This window comes from Alternaria incomplexa (genome assembly GCF_024043165.1).
Source record: "Alternaria incomplexa strain BMP 0042 chromosome Unknown scaffold_3, whole genome shotgun sequence".
Classification (NCBI taxonomy): domain Eukaryota; kingdom Fungi; phylum Ascomycota; class Dothideomycetes; order Pleosporales; family Pleosporaceae; genus Alternaria; species Alternaria incomplexa.
Genome location: NW_026249852.1, coordinates 1,042,793 through 1,060,782, shown reverse-complemented (window position 1 = coordinate 1,060,782; position 17,990 = coordinate 1,042,793). Strand labels below are relative to the sequence as shown.

At 53.1% G+C, this 17,990-nt stretch overlaps 5 protein-coding genes across 5 annotated transcripts; 3 read left to right on the top strand and 2 right to left on the bottom strand.

Moving 5' to 3' along the window:
- Positions 1-136: 136 nt before the first annotated feature.
- J4E90_002743 (uncharacterized protein) lies at positions 137-1,478 on the top strand (the record flags this gene model as incomplete). The annotated part of the gene is made up of 2 exons (XM_051432319.1): positions 137-1,015; positions 1,074-1,478. 2 exons carry the CDS (start codon positions 137-139, stop codon positions 1,476-1,478), a joined length of 1,284 nt encoding a protein of 427 aa, XP_051293741.1.
- Positions 1,479-2,864: 1,386 nt separating this feature from the next.
- Positions 2,865-4,578, bottom strand: MT2 (Sphingolipid C9-methyltransferase 2; the record flags this gene model as incomplete). Its single annotated transcript, XM_051432318.1, has 4 exons — positions 2,865-3,044; positions 3,094-3,845; positions 3,896-4,382; positions 4,477-4,578. 4 exons carry the CDS (start codon positions 4,576-4,578, stop codon positions 2,865-2,867), a joined length of 1,521 nt encoding a protein of 506 aa, XP_051293740.1.
- Positions 4,579-5,051: 473 nt separating this feature from the next.
- On the bottom strand, positions 5,052-6,086 carry J4E90_002741 (uncharacterized protein; the record flags this gene model as incomplete). Its single annotated transcript, XM_051432317.1, has 4 exons — positions 5,052-5,742; positions 5,791-5,866; positions 5,913-5,953; positions 6,004-6,086. The coding sequence occupies 4 exons, from the start codon at positions 6,084-6,086 to the stop codon at positions 5,052-5,054; spliced, it is 891 nt and encodes a 296-aa protein (XP_051293739.1).
- Positions 6,087-6,992: 906 nt separating this feature from the next.
- J4E90_002740 (uncharacterized protein) lies at positions 6,993-9,710 on the top strand (the record flags this gene model as incomplete). The annotated part of the gene is made up of 3 exons (XM_051432316.1): positions 6,993-7,263; positions 7,319-8,878; positions 8,926-9,710. 3 exons carry the CDS (start codon positions 6,993-6,995, stop codon positions 9,708-9,710), a joined length of 2,616 nt encoding a protein of 871 aa, XP_051293738.1.
- A 725-nt stretch (positions 9,711-10,435) lies between these two features.
- Positions 10,436-16,037, top strand: J4E90_002739 (uncharacterized protein; the record flags this gene model as incomplete). The annotated part of the gene is made up of 10 exons (XM_051432315.1): positions 10,436-10,480; positions 10,537-10,557; positions 10,627-10,653; positions 10,711-11,088; positions 11,139-14,634; positions 14,744-14,834; positions 14,886-14,933; positions 14,985-15,579; positions 15,629-15,748; positions 15,801-16,037. The coding sequence occupies 10 exons, from the start codon at positions 10,436-10,438 to the stop codon at positions 16,035-16,037; spliced, it is 5,058 nt and encodes a 1,685-aa protein (XP_051293737.1).
- Positions 16,038-17,990: the final 1,953 nt, after the last annotated feature.

The following is a 17,990-nucleotide window of genomic DNA, read 5'->3' as shown; positions in this document are numbered from 1 at the left end:
TCTGTCTTTTCTTCTTTACGCTCGCTGTTGGTATTACTTTTATCCTGTATTGTAATTGCAAGCATACATTGCAGCGGTCGACACGACAACGAAGTTTGCGTGACCCTGCCCAGGACGGAACTGAAGCGCGACGGCTATGGAAGAAGACCCTTCGAAAGCGAGAGCGGCGCCACCTCCGCTGCATATCTACCGCCCCATCCCGCGTCGCAACTTCGAATCCCATAACGACACGGCCGATTCGCCCACGCACGCCTTTTCACAAGCCACGCCCCCGAGCGCGACCGAGAACCGGAGATCGTCTGACTTCCTCGCGCAGCTCAATGCGCGCTTACTCAGGACCTTCAACTCGCGCGACGATGACTCGGAAGACCAGGAGAGGGAGAGGGGGCCGCCGCCGCGGAACAAGAGCTACTTGAACATGACGAGTAGCACGCTATCCGGCATATACGACGAGACGGGCGCGAACACGGCGGGTGAACTCAGCACGGCGGAAACGCCCTGGGGCACTGGCGCCGAGACCCCCGCACACACTGCCATGGGTTTCCAGCCCTGGGAAACGGGCATGGGAAGTCCTGATGGAGGACTGAGCTTGAAGACACAGGCCAGGAAAGGGTCCGCTATGGGCAAAGTCGAAGGAAGGCGGAGGAGTCACTCGGTCAAGCAACCGCGCCACGGCGTCTGGAAATACGTCGTGATCCTGGGCAAGCTCGTAGCATTATACGTCTTTGGCGTCATCTACGGAGTCATTGTCTCGCATCTGCACGAGACGAGACAGTTGGCAGCTGTCCACGTCGAAGGTGTTGATCAAAAGAGTCAGACCTACCTTGCTACCTGGGGGTTGTTTGGGGTTGCCCTGGGAAGTCTGCTACCATACGTTGATCTCGTGTGGGATGCGCAACGGAGAGAGGACGAGAATGGAGACAAGGAGACTGAGACGCACGATTCACCCATCAGCGAGCAAATCAATGATGTGGTAAGGAGCGTAGCAGCCTTTGTAGGAATCGCCTTCGCTATCGTAAGTCTCATGAACTACTTGACTACACACATCGACCCTAACTAACACTCTCCCACAGCGCCGTCTCCCCTGGCAATCAACCCTCCAACTCACCCTAACACTCGCCCTCGTCAATCCCGCTCTCTGGTACATACTCGACCGCTCGAAGCCCGGTCTCTCCGTCTCACTCACCGTCACGTCCATCCTCACATCCTTCATCTTCCTCTCGAACCCCGACGTCCTTCCCTCGCCGTCTCTACCAGCAACAACAAACGCTACACAAGTTCCTTCCATGGGCAGTCATACACATGCAAAAGGCAGGCCAGCACCGGTCGTTACACCAGAGCTGTTCGCTGGCATGATCAGCTACGAGAACCTGGCTGTGGTGACGTGGGTGGGCAGTGTTCTCTTTTGCAGTTGTGTGTGCTTTGGCAGTATAGGGAGGAGGTTGGCTGTGCTGGAGGAAAGTGGGTGGAAGAGGTGAAAATTGTTGTTATAGAGGCGTGAAAGCCTCGGAGATCACGTTGCAGTCTTGCGCAACTACGGCGTGTTGGGGTATTGCTAGACCTTGTGGTCGGCATGGGGCGTCCGGCATGGATCAAAATTATTGGCTTCACGTGAAGCTTTGGATGCCATTTACCGTTGTCATCAAGTGGCATGTACTGCTCACTGATCATGTCTCCGTCTTCTCGTGCTCTTACTTGACCAGAGTCACAGAGCATAGCTGATAGTGTAAGCATGTAGAAGTTGTACTTGCGATAAAACCTCAATACGACACGTCTTTATAGATCTCAGCCTCGAACCTCTATATTAGAACAGGAGCTTTTTTGAATATGCACAGAATAGACATCAAATCCTAAAATGCAGCCAGAAGCGTTCAGTCTTAATCCACAATTTCACCAAGTAGCAAACACTACGACAGCATAACTTGAAAACGAAAAAAAAAGGCAAAGGACTGTCATTTCTCCAGTGTACTAATCCTCACCCAAGCACCCAAGTTAGGAAAGAGGAGGAGAGCCAAAAAATCGGCAAAAAAAAAAGAAGTGTCGCAAATTGGCGGTACTGGGAACTACAGACATGTTAGCGAACAATGTCACAGTAAACCGACTCAATTTAAGAGGTTCAAACGTACTCGAACCCAGGCTGGCGCGGATCTGGATCGGGACAAGCTAAGTTGTCCGCCAGCCACAACGCGACGTCATACCACTAGACCATACCACGGTAGGGCTGTTAGTTTTACTGTACAGCAGGGGGGTTGGTTGTGCGGTGATGCTTACCCTTGGTGATCTGTTTTGATGGGAATTTTTGAAATTGGTAAATGATTGTAGTTGGCGAGAACCAGGGATATCAGTGAATATTGGAAGTTGGTAAAAGATGAGGGTAAGATAGTGGGGATTATGAGTCAAAGTAAAGGTATCGTGGGGACAACCCGAGGTGCCGAGTGGAGAAGGAACACGATTGGGGATAGTTTGCGTCCATAGAATAGCAGCTAGAATCAAACGCATCAGGCAGAATCGGTCGCTTGAGTGGAGACGCCAGTGTGGCTTGTGTTTTCAAACTCATTTCGAAATGTCAGAACGGGATAGACAGTGAGATGCGTAACGTTCGTTTATGCATTCTCAAGATACATGATCCTTCCATGAGTGTGCATATTCTCATGTTCATGAATGTTTCAAACACTATGGGCTGTGTCAAACCAATGGCTTCGGCCACTGACTACCATCTTACTTCAGGCCCTATCTGAACCACCCCCACGTCTCTTTCTTGTAGATCCTGAAAGCCGTCTTATATGTTTCTTCTGCTTTCGTACTCGTGTTGTATTATGCATACGATACTGGGCGAAACCCGGATACATCGTTATACATGAAGCTCACTGCGCCTTGGACAGTTTCGCCCTGCTAGCAGCGAGCGCAGCAGACAGACTGAACTGGGTGTTGATACCGTCGATGCGGTGGACAGCGTTGAGGTTCTTGACGCAAGTGATCTGGAAGCAGGTAGCAGTTCCCTGGCGGGAGGCGATCGTAGAGTAGGCGAGGAAGTATTCCCAGATCTGGACATGATTAGCATCTAGCAATATAAGTACGCGACCCGTTGCTTACCTTGAACCATCGAATACCGTACTTGGCAACAACCTTCTCCTTGTTGGCGAGCCAGTTGCGGTACCACCTCCAGAGAGTAGCAGAGTAGTGTACACCGATGGTGTCGACCATCTTGACTTCAAAACCAGCACCCTCGAGCGTGTCGATGACGAAACCAAGGGGAGTAGAAGCGTCGGCACCGGGGAAGACGTATTTGTTCATGAAGAGACCCCAGGTAAAGTCCTCGAATTGCCAAGCCTTACGGAGACCAGCGATTTGGAGGAAGAAGACACCATCGTCGTCGAGCATGTCGTAAACTTGGCGGAAGAAGGAGCTCAAGTGGCGGACACCGACGTGCTCGGCCATCTCGAGACAGGTAATCTTCTGGTAGCCACCAGGAGGAAGGGGAATATCACGGTAGTCCATGCAGAGAACGTTGGACTGGCTCTCTTCGATGCCAGACTTCCTAAGGCCGTTGTTGCCCCAAGCAGTCTGGTTGCGACCGAGAGTGACACCGGTGACGTGAGCGCCGTAGTTCACGGAGGCGAACCTGGTGAGGGTTCCCCAACCGCAGCCAATGTCGAGCATCTTCTCGCCCTTCTTCAAGCCGATCTTTTCACAGACAACTGACATCTTGTTGTCCTGGAGCTGTTCGAGGCTCTCTTCGGTGTTGATGTCGGAGATGATACCGGAGGTGTAAATCATGCGTGGGCCGAGGAACCAGCCGTAGAAGTCGTCACCACGGTCGTAGTGGTCGCGTACCTGTTCTTCGTCTGAAGCGGGGTCAGCATATCGTCAGTCGATAACTCGTCTAGACACGTACCTTGGGACCTGGAGTGGACGATCATCTCGGGAATCATGCCAAACAGGAAGTGCTTGATCAATCCAAGTGTGAAGCGGGGCTTGGACCAGTCGTGGCGCCATTCGAGGATCTCGAGCATGTCGCCATTGAGCTCTACCTCGCCGTCGAAGTACTTCTCCTGGAACGTCTCGATGGGGATCTGCTTCTTGCCGTAGTATGCGTCGCGGTCCTCGGGCTTGTTGAACTTGAGGTAGTGCTCGATGGGCTTGCCGGGCAGTTTGGCCTTTTCGTTCTTGCGGGGCGCGAACTCAGAGGTGAGCCACCAGAAGGGACCTAGAATTGGGAGGAAGAGGACAAGGGCGAGGAAAACCCATGTCTTGAAGCCCATGCCCCAGCTCCAGGTGATGTAGGCGGGGACGCCCACCAACAGCGAGATGAGGGCATAGTTGTTGAACGAATCGCGGCCGGAACCTTCTGCGGGCAGAGGAGCATTCGCAATGGTCGGGTACTGTTGATCGCCAAATGTCAGCTTACGGGCCCGCGGTGTTGATGCTCAATGGCTGGTGGGGTGCTCGTTAAATTGACCACATGCAACCACATACCGATGTCGTCTTGACGCCGCAGTCGAACTCGGGCGTCGTGGGCGAGGGCGCCGGCGGCGTCTCAACCCACTCGAAGTTCTCCTCAGAGGTATTGCTGCTCATCTTGCGTACCGCGGAGCAATTTTGCAAGATGGGAGGTAAACGTGTTGGGATCCCGAGCCTTTAACGGCGGTGAATCTACTAAGCGAACGCACTGGGGTTGCGCCTGCCCCCCTGCACTGGCCCTGCAGGAGGTCGACTCGTAGCCTAGCTTCAGACCGTTCCCAGCACACCGACGGCGACTCCCATGGATTGGCGCGACATACGTTGCAACATTGCCAGCATAACTCTGCCTTGTTGATAAGGGGAGTGGGGCGGAAAGTCACAATCACCCACAACTCAACGTCCAGTATCTTGCCCTGGATTCTAGTCTACGCGATAGGCTTTCTCACCAACATGTAGGCTCGTTCCTTCTTCGGCCATACACGTGTATGATCTGAGGACCCTTTGTTTTCACCAAGATTAACGACAACTTTGTCCAGATGGGAACAATTTTCAGATTTGCCAAGCCTGGTTCTAGCATAGGCGGGGCACGCTCAGGACCTCGACGCGTCCGCTAGTAGCTTCCCCCTAACAAAGTCCACCTTCTCCTTGGCCACACCGGCTTTCTCCAGGTACTTCTCCACGCTGCCGTACTTCTCGACCATATACGAGTTTACATGGCTTACCAAGTCCGGGGGACATATCGCAAACTGCTCGGTCAGACCAATTGATGCCATCTCTTTCAGCCTTCCCTCCCTCTCTGGCTCGAGTTCTGGCTCGGATAGGCGATAGTCTTCGTCGATAGTGGTTTGATCCACACCGAGGAGCAACAGGACCAGCATGACTATGAGCCCGGTTCGGTCCTTGCCCTGCGTGCAGTGGACCAAAACTGGCCAGTTCTTCTCTTCTCCTAATACATCAAAGACCTGTGTGACTTCGCGCGTGCACACGTCCAGCGACTGCTCGGCCAGTCCGACAAGACCCATGTCTTCCATGTGAGGAGCTAAGATTTTGATCGCATCCTTGCGGTAGCCGACAATCATGAGGCCTGCGAGCCTGAAGAACTCAAGCCATGTGAGTTTCGAAAGCAACATGCGCGAGAAGGCCGAGCCATTGAAATTGATTTCGTGGTAGATTATGCCGGGTATCTTGAGGGGCTCCGCTGCGTCGTCGTTGGTTTGAGGGACTGCTGCTGACGCTTTGATTCTTGCATCGTGCTTTTGCGCCTGTTCGATATGCTCTGTTCTGCACCGGTCAACACGAAATCAGCTCACGAGCGTCGCGTCTACCTACTTCGTTCGTAGATCGATGATGCTCTTCACGCCATATTCTTTCAGCAATCTCTGCCTGTCTTGGAAAGAGGCCTCATCTTTAAAAGTCAGCCTCGCGCCAAGGCATGTGTGGGAGGTACGCACCAGGTCGTGCACTTCGGAACAGTAAGCCGTTCTTTAGACGGCTGCAGCACGGTCAGCGCAAGACTAATCTCAAGGCGCTTCTGTGGATTACCTAGTTCCTGTTGTTTCATTGACAAACTGGCTGACATCGCGAAAGTTCAAGATACTCTTGAGTGGCGTTTGCAGTTCAGCCATGTTTACTACGGCCGACAGACTAAAATTGGTGGTATACCTAGGTAGCTATCTGCTGAATCAAGATGGAAAGTTAAAACTCGGTGACGTAGTCAGCTCACACTAACCGCATCTAACCCGGCTTTGTCTCCCGAGCTTGTCGCTGAAACCAACACGCGCCAGTAGACGGAAGTACATCACTACAACAATCAGGATAAAAGCGCGCCATCTTCGTAGCTCACTTGATATCCGGATTGCGCTGTTGGGATCAGCGAACCTAACCACGACACCGTCTGGATATATCCGTCGCCTGTGCAAACATTTGGAGAAAGAAACCTGGCCACCACGGCGTGCAAGGGCAATTTGAACACCTACCTCTCAGAACTCTACATCACCTTGGGATACTTGCGAATTTCAGTTTTTGTGGTCGTTTAGACGGTGGAGCGCCTGTTCAGTTTGTTCCTTGCATGTCGTGCCGCTATGTTCCACTATGCCAAGTGTAACGTTCTGTACGCCGATGTTCTTCGTTCGCTCGACGCAGGGCTGCGATCTTCAGATGTGCACCAGGGTTCTGACAGACAGGATGAACCCTCGACGCACTTGGTGCATGATTTGACTGCTTCGGTGAGCCCGTCGCTGGCTTCAGTCAGGACAGGCAAGGCTACGTCGGGCTCAAGCTAGAACCAGGCCTGGAGTGGTAAGGCTAGTGTGAGATTTCGACGCGGAACGCACCCTTACGGCGATCCTCCACAGACCTAGGTAGAGCTCGAGGTTGATATGACATCATCGCCGTCCTCTCGTCATTTTAGCCATGAAGGGTGCCGCTGTGTGTGACCCTAGCTGGCATTTGCCTTTCCCTCTTATTTCTCGTGATCGCCCTTGAAGCAACGCCTGACACATTCCCGTCTTGCTTCGACCCGCTCTTTCACAATGGCGACGACAGCCCTTACCACGGACGCGCCCCCCGCGTCTGACAGCAGACCCTTGAAGCAATCGGAACAGGCGGCTCCACCGCGATCCTCCGCCGAGACGAACATGCGTTGCCCTGACCCATCCGCGCATCAGCATCCAAAGACCAGCGCATTGCAAAACCAGGCGTCGGCAGCGGCGCTTTACTCGCACAACCACGGTAGCCCTGCTAAAGCAAACGTCTCGAAGCCCATCAATCCGCTCGGAGCAGACGGAAAGCTCTCGTCGGCCAGTGAGTGCAATGTTATGATCACTGCATTACATCATACCCTAACAGAAATCCACAGGCGCTGCAACGAGCCTCAAATACGCAAAAGCCCAAGACCTTCCCAGCTACCCCGTGGTGGGAATTGATACACAGTCCTCTGCCGGAGCCGCCGCATTACTCGCCAACCAGAACAAGAAGAGCCCGGAGTGGTGGAAACCCGAACAATCTTCCGCAGCAGGCAAGGCTGCGTTGCTCGCAAACGGTTACAAGATGGCGCCCATGTGGCAGCCAGAAGCAAGCGCAGCAGGCTCAAAGGCCGCGCTTCTCGCCCATAGAGATGGTGGAAAGCTGAACCTATGGCAGCCTGAAGCTAGTGCTGATGGTCATTCTGCTGCTACCATCGCTATGCGCAAGGCAGCACCCAGCGCAGACGTGGATTACGGATATACAGACCAGGGCAGGAAGAATGCCTTTACTGCAGCCACCGACGCCCATTCGGCATCAAGACGCAAGCGCGCTCAATCAAACCCACCCACTGCGCCGCTATATCCAGACTCAAAGAACTCTGCTAGGAATGCATTGGGTGCAGCAACGCTTGCCCACAGTGCATCGACCCGGGCCAAACCTCAAGCAGCTCCTGTTGACTCCAGTCGCGGCGGCTATGGTGCTATGGAGGCTGCACGTATCCAGCATGCGAAGAGCATCTCGCGCGACATGTACACAAGCGCTCCACCAGTTGCATTAGAGACGGAAGAGAAGAAGCATAACGATGCCCTTCGAGCTTCCGCCATATCCATGGCCAAGAAAATTTACGATGTGCAGCAGCAACACATTGATGGCGCATCGGGCCAGTCCATTGCTCGTACAGGAGCGACGGCAGCCCATAGCCAACAGCCCGCGACCGGCGAGGCCGACATCAAGCAGCAAGCTATGCGCTATATCGGGATCCAAGAGGCTGCGCAGAAGCTCGCACAAGAAAGACTGTCCAAGATAGGATACGACGAGAACGCTGCTTACCGAAGCTACTACGGCTACGACCAGCCGACACGCTCGAAGCTGTCAATGCGGCGTGGGCGCAACCGCGCGCACAGTGCTTCCGAGACAGCTCCTGCACAAGACTCGGATTCTGACGAAGACGACTTCCGCTCAAGACGAATTCGCTCGCAGATGGACCAATTCAACAAACAGCTGGCTGATGTCGATGCAAAGAAACGCGAGAACGACCGCAAGTCCCTGCTTGCTGCAGCACAGCGCAAGGTACAAGCTCAAATGCAGGGCATGGATAAGCAGATCTATGATAAGACTGGCAAGATGTCATCCGCAATGGTGGACGATTGGGATGAGAAGGCGCGACAGCGAGCCCTAGCCAACTCTGAAACCCGTATGGAAAATCACGGAAGAGTACACATTGGTAACGGTAAATGGATGGACCAAGGAGACATTGATGCTATTGCCCAAGCGAGGATTCAGCCTACATTGGACGAGATCACCGAGAAGACGGATAAGCGCCGTGCCGAGGACGAGAGACGACGTGCTGAGGAGGATGAGCGCCGACTTGACCAGGAGCAAGAGAAGCGCCGCATCCGAACGGAGAAAGAGCGTGCCGCCGAGATCAAGGCAGAGGAGAAGCAGGGCAGGGGTACGTGTTCATCATCGCATAGTTCTCACAATACTAACTTCTGACAGAGGAAGAGAAGAGGGCTGTCAAAGCGCGGGCTGCCGAAGAGAAACTAGCAGCGAAGCAGGCAAAGGAAGCTGAGAAGACCAAGACTGCAGGAGAACAACGCAAATCAAAAGAGATCACCACGACTGAACCTGCAGTGGTGGCCAATGAAACTCCACGCGACAACGAGGATCTGTACGAAGAGGCAGAGCTTACAGAAGCTCACCCTATACCAGAGCACGATTCGGCCGATCCAACCTCGCCGACGTCCCAAGGATCCTCCAAGGGTTTCAAATCACTCTTGAGCAAACTGAAGAGGCGTTCCAAGCATTCTCCTGCGGCAGAGACCGAAGGTACTACCAAAGAACAAGAGCCTGGCTTCATCGGTGGCGCGACTCTCCGGAATTCCGTCTCGCAACCCCAGTCTCAATCTCTATCTTCAAAGAGCGCTAGCGAACCGGCTCGTGAATCGATAGACAGCCGCATATCTGGTGAGGCCGATCGCCCAAAGGACTTGAGTCATGTTGAGCCTTCGTATGTCCCTCACGTGGGTGTCGTCAAGGAAGAACGCTATTCAGACGTCTCATCTCTGTCTGGCGATGAAGATGAATTCAGCTTGGCACGTGGAAGGTCTGCAGAACGTGTTGTAAGCGGGGCCACAGCGACATCTGCTGGCGAGAGCTTCGAGGAAGCGCGTGACCATTTCGATGAAGCCCTGGCACCGCCCCCAGCATTTGGCTCTGACGCAGAGAAAGCCAGGAAGGGAAGTCCAAATCGGGAGTCAAAGTTCCAAGAAGTGGGATTGTAGGCCTTGTGATGATCAGACAAGGAAATGAGTTTCGTATCTGCCATGCTTGATTTGAAGGTTGTAATGGTTGCTATGTTTGGGATTACGTTCAGTATGAGTAGTCTGCGATGGTATATGAAGCACAAGCTTGGCCTTGATGTATAATGTAATGTCTTACTTTGTATGAGATAGTTTTGAAGTTCTTGGGTCATATTGCAGGTTGCCCAGAAATATCAATGTGGAATTCGCGTTCTGCTCTCATGCTTGTTGCGCGGAGACGCGCCGGGGAAGTACGGGTTCCCGCGTCACCTAGCCTCACGACCTGCTATTACGAATATGCAAGATGATGAACTGGAAGCCAATTTCAAGGCCTATAGACAGGGTGTACTCTTCTCTTCTTTGCAACGCGGTAAAGGCATCAAAAACGTCGGTGTTGAAAGTAAGCGTACTCGGGATTGGTCGCTGCAGCAAACGTCATTGGGTAAAGCTGCCACAATTGGGTTTTACCTAATCGGGAGCTTTGCCAAGCATAGGGCGAACCAGCGTATGTGGAAACAACACCAGGAGCTCCTTTCTCGAACAGCATCACCCTCCACGACCCCGACCCCGCCTTATACGACCGTCTCTCATTTCCTATCACGCGCTTCTGGAGTTGTGCACCTGGGTCTACTTCTTCCTTTTCTTCCGATACCCGATTCTTGCGCGCTTTCTCACCCCGGTGAGCTTGGAGCTGGACTGTCGCAAACATGGCCCAGCGACAGGTGCCATTGCACGTCACTCAGCCGACGCTGGTATGTGCCGCATCAGACCCTTGCATGCCATAGTGCTTGAAGCTAACAATTGACAGCTCACGAACCTCAACATTCTCGTACGTTGGTCCCAGGCCTCGCTTTCCGCGAACAAGGCAACCAAGGACCCCAGCTAACACATAGTCCAGCCGGCATCGATATCATGGCAAAACTGCGTACGTAATCCCACAAGGTGTATACACATGACCAAGTTATGCTAACAGCCCGCGTAGACACTCGAGTCCGACAAGTACGTTTGCGTGCGCCAGGTCAACAACGAAGCCAACGCGCCCGCCGAGACCGTCATCATCGACCTCAAGAACACCAACAATGTCATCCGGAGACCGATTCGCGCCGACAGCGCCATCATGCACTTGACTGAGCCCATCATCGCTCTCAAGGCACAAGGCCGGACACTGCAGCTGTTTAACCTCGAGACCAAAGAGCGTCTGCAGACCTACAGCCATCAGGAGGACATTCAATTCTGGAGGTGGATCAGCCAGACGACACTTGCGCTCGTCAGCACAAAGGCCGTATACCACTGGGATGTCCTTGATTCGAAGAACGCTGTTGCGCCGCGTAAGATCTTCGATCGCCAAGAACAACTCGAGGTATGTGAACTGGGCCATTCAGCGCCAATTGCATCTAACCCGCTGTGTAGAACAACCAGATCATCAACTACGTTACCAACGATGACGAGAGCTGGTCTTGCTTGGTCGGTATCACATCGAACCCCGCCGGTGGCATTCGTGGAAACATGCAGCTCTTCTCCAAGGCGAGGAACGTTAGCCAGCCCCTCGAGGGTCACGCTGCTACCTTTGGCACACTCCGTCTCGATGGAGCCTCAACCGACACAAAGATCTTCGCCTTCGCTGTGAAATCTTCGTCTGGAGAAGCCAAAATCAACATCGTCGAGGTCGACCACAACGCCGCAAACCCAGCCTTCCCGAAGCGCCTCATTCCGATCCACTGGCCCGCCGAGGGTACTGGTGACTTCCCGCTCGGCATCCATATCGCGCAAAAGTACGGCATTTTAATCGTAATTACGAAGTTCGGTTTCATTCACCTCCACGACCTCGAGACCGGTACCGCTCTGTTCCTGAACCGGATATCTGAGGAGACAGTCTTCACAACGGCGCGAGATGACGAAGGCACTGGTGTAGTCGTCATCAACAAGCGCGGACAGGTTCTGCATACAACCATTCGGGAAGACACCCTGATTCCATACATCATGGAGAACCCGGCGTGTGCTGAAATTGCGTACAAGCTTGCCTCAAAGGGCGGGCTTCCAGGCGCAGATCAGCTCTACTCCCAACGATTCGAGACGCTCATGTCCCAGGGAAACTTCGCGGAAGCCGCAAAGGTCGCTGCCAACTCGCCCCGGGGCTTCCTCCGCACAATGAACACAATCAACAGGCTGCGCCAGGTTCCCAACCAACCTGGTCAGATCACTACTCTGCTACAATACTTTGGTCAATTACTCGACAAGGGTGGTTTGAACAAGGAGGAAACTCTGGAGTTGGCCCGACCTGTTTTCGCTCAGGGCCGCAAGCACCTCATCGAGAAGTGGCAGAAGGAAGGCAAGCTTCACTGCTCAGAGGAGCTCGGTGATCTCGCCAAACCCCACGATCTAAACCTCGCTCTGGCCATCTATAAGGAGGCGAACGTATCCCAGAAGGTTGTCGCAGCTCTCGCGGAGCTCGGCCACTACGATCTCATCCTGCAGTACTGCAACGGCGTTGGCTACACACCGGATTACAACGTCTTGCTTCAGCACGTCGTTCGCATCAATGCCGAGAAGGGAGCCGAGTTTGCTTCCCAGCTAGCGAAGAACGAAGGCGGCCCACTGATTAGTATCGACCGCGTTGTCGACATCTTCCAGTCCCAAGGCATGATCCAACAGGCAACCGCTTTCCTCCTGGATGTTCTCTCCAACGATCTACCCGAAGAGGGCCACATGCAGACCAAGCTCCTCGAGATGAACTTGCTCAATGCCCCTCAGGTTGCAGATGCTATTCTGGGCAATGAGATGTTCCACCACTACGACAAGATGCGCATCGCTCAGCTCTGCGAGAACGCTGGTCTGCTGACTCGTGCTCTGGAACACAATGATGACCCAGCCGCGATCAAGCGTATCATTGTTCAGACCGACAAGCTTCCAGAAGAGTGGCTGATCAACTACTTCGGTCAGCTCACAGTCGAGCTGTCGCTTGAGTGCTTGGACGCCATGCTCACTACCAACATCCGCCAAAACCTTCAAGCTGTCATCCGCATCGCCCAGAAGTATTCTGATCTGCTTGGCGCCACCAAGATCATCGATCTGCTAGAGAAGCACCGCACCGCGGAGGGTCTGTACTTCTTCTTGGGTTCCATTGTCAACGTCAGCGAAGATCCCGACGTTCACTTCAAGTACATCGAGGCTGCGACCACTATGGGCCAACTCAACGAAGTTGAGCGTATCTGCCGAGAGAGTCAGTTTTTGAACGGAGAAAAGGTCAAGAACTTCTTGAAGGAGGCCAACCTCACGGAACAGCTACCTCTGATTATTGTCTGCGACCGCTTCAACTTCATCCACGATCTTGTACTGTACCTGTACAAGAAGCAGCAGTTCAAGTCTATCGAAGTCTACGTTCAGAGGGTCAACCCTGCCAGGACACCGGCTGTCGTTGGCGGTCTGCTCGATGTGGACTGCGATGAAAGCATCATCAAGGGCCTTCTGGCTTCAGTAACGCCATCGTCGATTCCAATCGATGAGTTGGTTGCTGAGGTTGAGTCGCGAAACCGATTGAAGCTTCTTCTCCCATTCTTGGAGCAGACACTCGCAAGTGGCAACCAGCAGCAAGCTGTCTACAACGCCTTGGCCAAGATCTACATCGATTCCAACAACAACCCGGAGAAGTTCCTGAAGGAGAACGACCAATACGACACACTCACCGTTGGCAAATACTGCGAGAAGCGTGACCCCAACTTGGCATTCATCGCCTACAGCAAGGGACAGAATGACCTTGAGCTGATCCACATCACCAACGAGAACGCCATGTTCAAGGCCCAAGCACGTTACCTTCTGGAGCGAGCCGACTCCGAGGTCTGGGATTATGTCCTGAGTCCCAACAACATCCATCGCCGATCGCTCGTAGACCAAGTCACTTCCTCGGCTGTTCCTTCGTCTACCGATCCAGACAAGGTCTCTGTTGCTGTGAAGGCTTTCATCACTGGTGACATGCCTGCTGAGCTGATCGACCTGCTGGAGAAGATCATCTTAGAGCCGACTACATTCAGTGATAACCCGTCCCTTCAGAACTTGCTGATGCTCACTGCCTGCAAGTCCGATCGCGGTAGAGTTATGAACTACATCCAGCAGCTCGATCAGTACAGCCCTGAAGACATTGCCCAACAATGTATCGAGGTCGGCATGTACGACGAGGCCTTTGAGATCTTCAAGAAGCACGAGAACCACGTCGAGGCTGCCAACGTCCTCATTGAGCACATTGTTTCGATCGATCGAGCATATGAATATGCTGACAGGGTTGACACGCCTGAGGTGTGGAGCAGGGTCGCTAAGGCACAGCTGGACGGTCTTCGTGTCACGGACTCAATCGAGTCTTACATCCGTGCCGGAGACGCATCCAACTATCTGGAAGTCATTGAGATTGCTACCCACGCTGGCAAGGACGAAGACTTGATCAAGTTCCTGAGAATGGCTCGCAAGACTCTTCGTGAGGTACCCGTCGACACCGCCTTGGCTTTCTGCTTCGCTCGTACCAACCAACTACCCGAGCTCGAGGACTTCCTCCGCGCTACCAACGTTGCAGATGTTGAAGCGTCAGGTGACAAGGCTTACGAGGAGGGTTATCATGAGGCGGCCAAGATCTTCTTCACTAGCATTTCGAACTGGGCGAAGCTTGCAACCACTCTTGTGCACCTAGAGGACTACCAAGCTGCTGTCGAGTGTGCCAGGAAGGCAAACTCCGTCAAGGTCTGGAAGCAAGTCAACGAAGCCTGCGTCGCGAAGAAGGAATTCCGTCTCGCCCAGATTTGCGGTCTCAACCTGATCGTCCACGCCGAAGAGCTCACCGATCTCGTTAAGCAGTATGAGCGCAATGGCTACTTCGACGAGCTGATTAGCCTGCTCGAGGCTGGTCTTGGATTGGAACGCGGTAAGTACACCCCTCTGACAACTACCGTCCCGTTGAAAAGTTCAACCCTTCAACAATCATAACCCATGACAACTACACTATGTACAAGATGCTAACTCAGTCAAACTAGCCCACATGGGAATGTTCTCTGCGTTGGGAGAAGCTCTAGCCAAGTACCATCCTGAGCGTGTCATGGAGCACCTCCGTCTCTTCTGGTCAAGGTCGGTCTTTGAGTGAACTTCGCTTATGTGCTTCCAACTGACAACCCATAGGATCAACATTCCAAAGATGATTCGTGCAACAGAAGAGGCCCATCTATGGTGAGTGCAATCGCAAACAACATTCGTGCCACTCGGTTCTAACATTTCTAGGCCCGAACTCATCTTCCTCTACGTCCACTACGATGAGTGGGACAACGCCGCCCTTGCCATGATGGAGCGTGCCGCAGATGCCTGGGAGCACCAAGCATTCAAGGACACCATCACCAAGGCTACTAACGTTGAGATCTACTACCGGGCTTTGGGCTTCTATCTTGAGGAGCAGCCAACTCTCCTGACGGACCTCTTGCAAGCGTTGACCCCCCGAATCGATGTCAACCGCGTTGTCCGCATGTTCGTCAAGTCTGACAACATTCCTCTGATCAAGCCTTTCCTCCTCAACGTCCAGTCACAGAACAAGCGCGAGGTCAACAACGCCCTCAACGATCTCCTTATCGAAGAGGAGGACTACAAGACACTCCGCGACTCGGTCAACAACTATGACAACTACGACCCCGTTGACCTTGCCCAGCGTCTGGAGAAGCACGACCTTGTCTTCTTCCGTCAAATCGCAGCCGACATCTACCGCAAGAACAAGCGATGGGAGAAGTCCATCACTCTCAGCAAGCAGGACAAGTTGTTCAAGGATGCCATTGAGACCTCTGCGATGTCAGGCAAGTCTGATGTCGTTGAGGATCTGCTCCGCTACGTAAGTTTCCCTCTGCATTTGTCAAGTACGATACTAATTCGCATAACAGTTCGTCGATATCGGCAGTCGCGAGTGCTACGTCGGTATGCTCTATGCCTGCTATGACCTCCTCCGCCCCGACCTCATCCTCGAGATGTCATGGCGCAACGGTCTGCACGACTTCACCATGGTATGTAAAAACTCTTCCGTGTGTGCTTTGTAAACCACTAACATTTCACCAGCCATACATGATCAACCTCATCTCCCAACAGACGGCCGCTCTCGAGATGCTCAAGAAGGACAACGAGGAGCGCAAGACCCGCGAGGTGTCGCAGCAGAAGAAGGAGGACGACACTCCGATTTTGGGCTCGCGCCTCATGCTCACTCAGGGTCCGATGACTTCGGCCCCGTCTCCAGGTCCTTATGGACAGGCCAACGGCATCGCCCCGCAGCCAACTGGAGGCTTCCGCCCCTTTTAGACGCTGTTCAAATGGAGACGAGCTTGCCACTCCGGAAGTAGGGTAGTCAAGGGTTCTCTTCACACTACATATTGATGATTGGTGGAGCATGCAAAAGCGAACGGGAGGTTCATAGGTTTTGGGCAGTTTGCGGCAATGTACTCTACAGGCGTTCAAGGTGGCCTCTTAGTCTGGATGCTTCACATATAGAACATCTTCAGGCTTCTGTACTCTAGTTAATCACTTCATTTGCGCTGATATCTCGTGTTCACTGTGGATGTTCGCTTGTTGTAATCCCAATGACGTCGCACCCTGGAGTTGAACATCTATCACGAATGTACTCACACGTGATAAATCGTTAGTATGTCAATATGATGACTGACGATCTTAACAGTACGTTTCCGTCCCGGTATTCGAAACACTAGCAAAATGTCACAATCGTTGCGGCCATCACGTAGAAATGAGGGTCCTGGGCAGTGACGGCTTGCAGGAATAAGGACATGCCCGGCTCCTACATGTATTTATTGCGTACTGTACGAGATATCCGAACGTACGCTGGAGGTACTCACTACTAACAGGACTTGCGCAGGCATCGACCCGGCCAGTCATTACGAATACAACGCTGGTTTCTGCTTGAGCGCAATCACGCTGCATACAGCGAATACCTCCACGAGCCTTTTTATAATGATGCTGTTGGTTGAGTATTACCTATCCTTAGGCCTCGACTCTGCATGCTACCACGCTGATCTAGGAAAAACTGAACATCCTAGAGCCTACGTTGATGTCAGGTCACCGACTTTGCAAGTTTTTGATTTAATGTAATCTGCAAACATGTGTAGTTGTGCGAGGTGATACCGTGGTTGGGAACGAACCTGGCAGACCCCGTTACCAAAAGTCCAATTCCCAAAGTACGCAACCAGAGTTTGCACTACCTACATATTTTTCGTCACGTGTCGATTGTGAGCCTTCCAAGGTTGGCTTTAGTTGATTCTCAACCTTGGTACACAGCGAAGGTTTGACGTCCTTTCCGAATAGCATAATTCCTATAGCAAGCTGAAACATGATACGACGCAGTGATACACGAAATGTAGATGTGCCGTTGATCAAACCCTAGAAAGCATAGCAGATACCCCGAGGACAGGTTGAGGTGACCCACGAAAAGGTTTCTGTGTATGCTCACGGATAAATTAGCTCAACCGTTCGGGCGTCAATGTGCCAAGTAGCGAGTGTTTGAAGCTCCGTATCGCAGGTGCATGATCTTTGCCAAGCAATCTTGGAAGACTAGTACACGAGTAATGTTTCCAGATGCAGCCACTGAATGCCTCAAACGACCCCATCGTAAGCTAACGTCACCGGTTTCGAAGAGTCGCTCGTAGCCAAGTCAAGTCTAGATCTACGTAACCATCTGTCATGGTGAGAGGCGGAACCGCATGGGCGTGATGCGCAGCCGGTAATAGCTCAGACCCATGTTCCGAATACTCCTCGGAGCCATGCAGGTACGCGGCCACGAAGCGAGGCAAAGGTCGGAAAAGTATACCGTGAACGAGGTTAAATAGCGAGGTTGCCCTCGACGGCCATAAGGAGCTCGGTAGAGGAACCTACGCCGAAGGAAAGCGCTGGATAAGCACGACATTTTTCCGCGATGCCGAGCTTTCTCCGATGCGGTAGACACTGCTCTGGCAGCTGGGATGGAGATGGAATGGGCTCGCGAATGGCTTGCCAGAGGGGTCAGAGTGGGTAGCGGTCAAGGTTTCATTGAGCGTCGACGACACCGGACGAGGTGCGTGTGGCTTTGGCTAGGCGCCCCACGTGCTTAGTGGGCGTGGGATATGTAGAGCAAAAAGGTTTTATACATGTTTAAGATTCTGGTACGCGGTGGGGCAGGGCCTGTGACGACGGTGACAATTTCAATCGTGTCGCACACGGGGTGGTTCCGTCGGCGAACCTTGTCAGTGCCCCTCCATTATCTCCCCG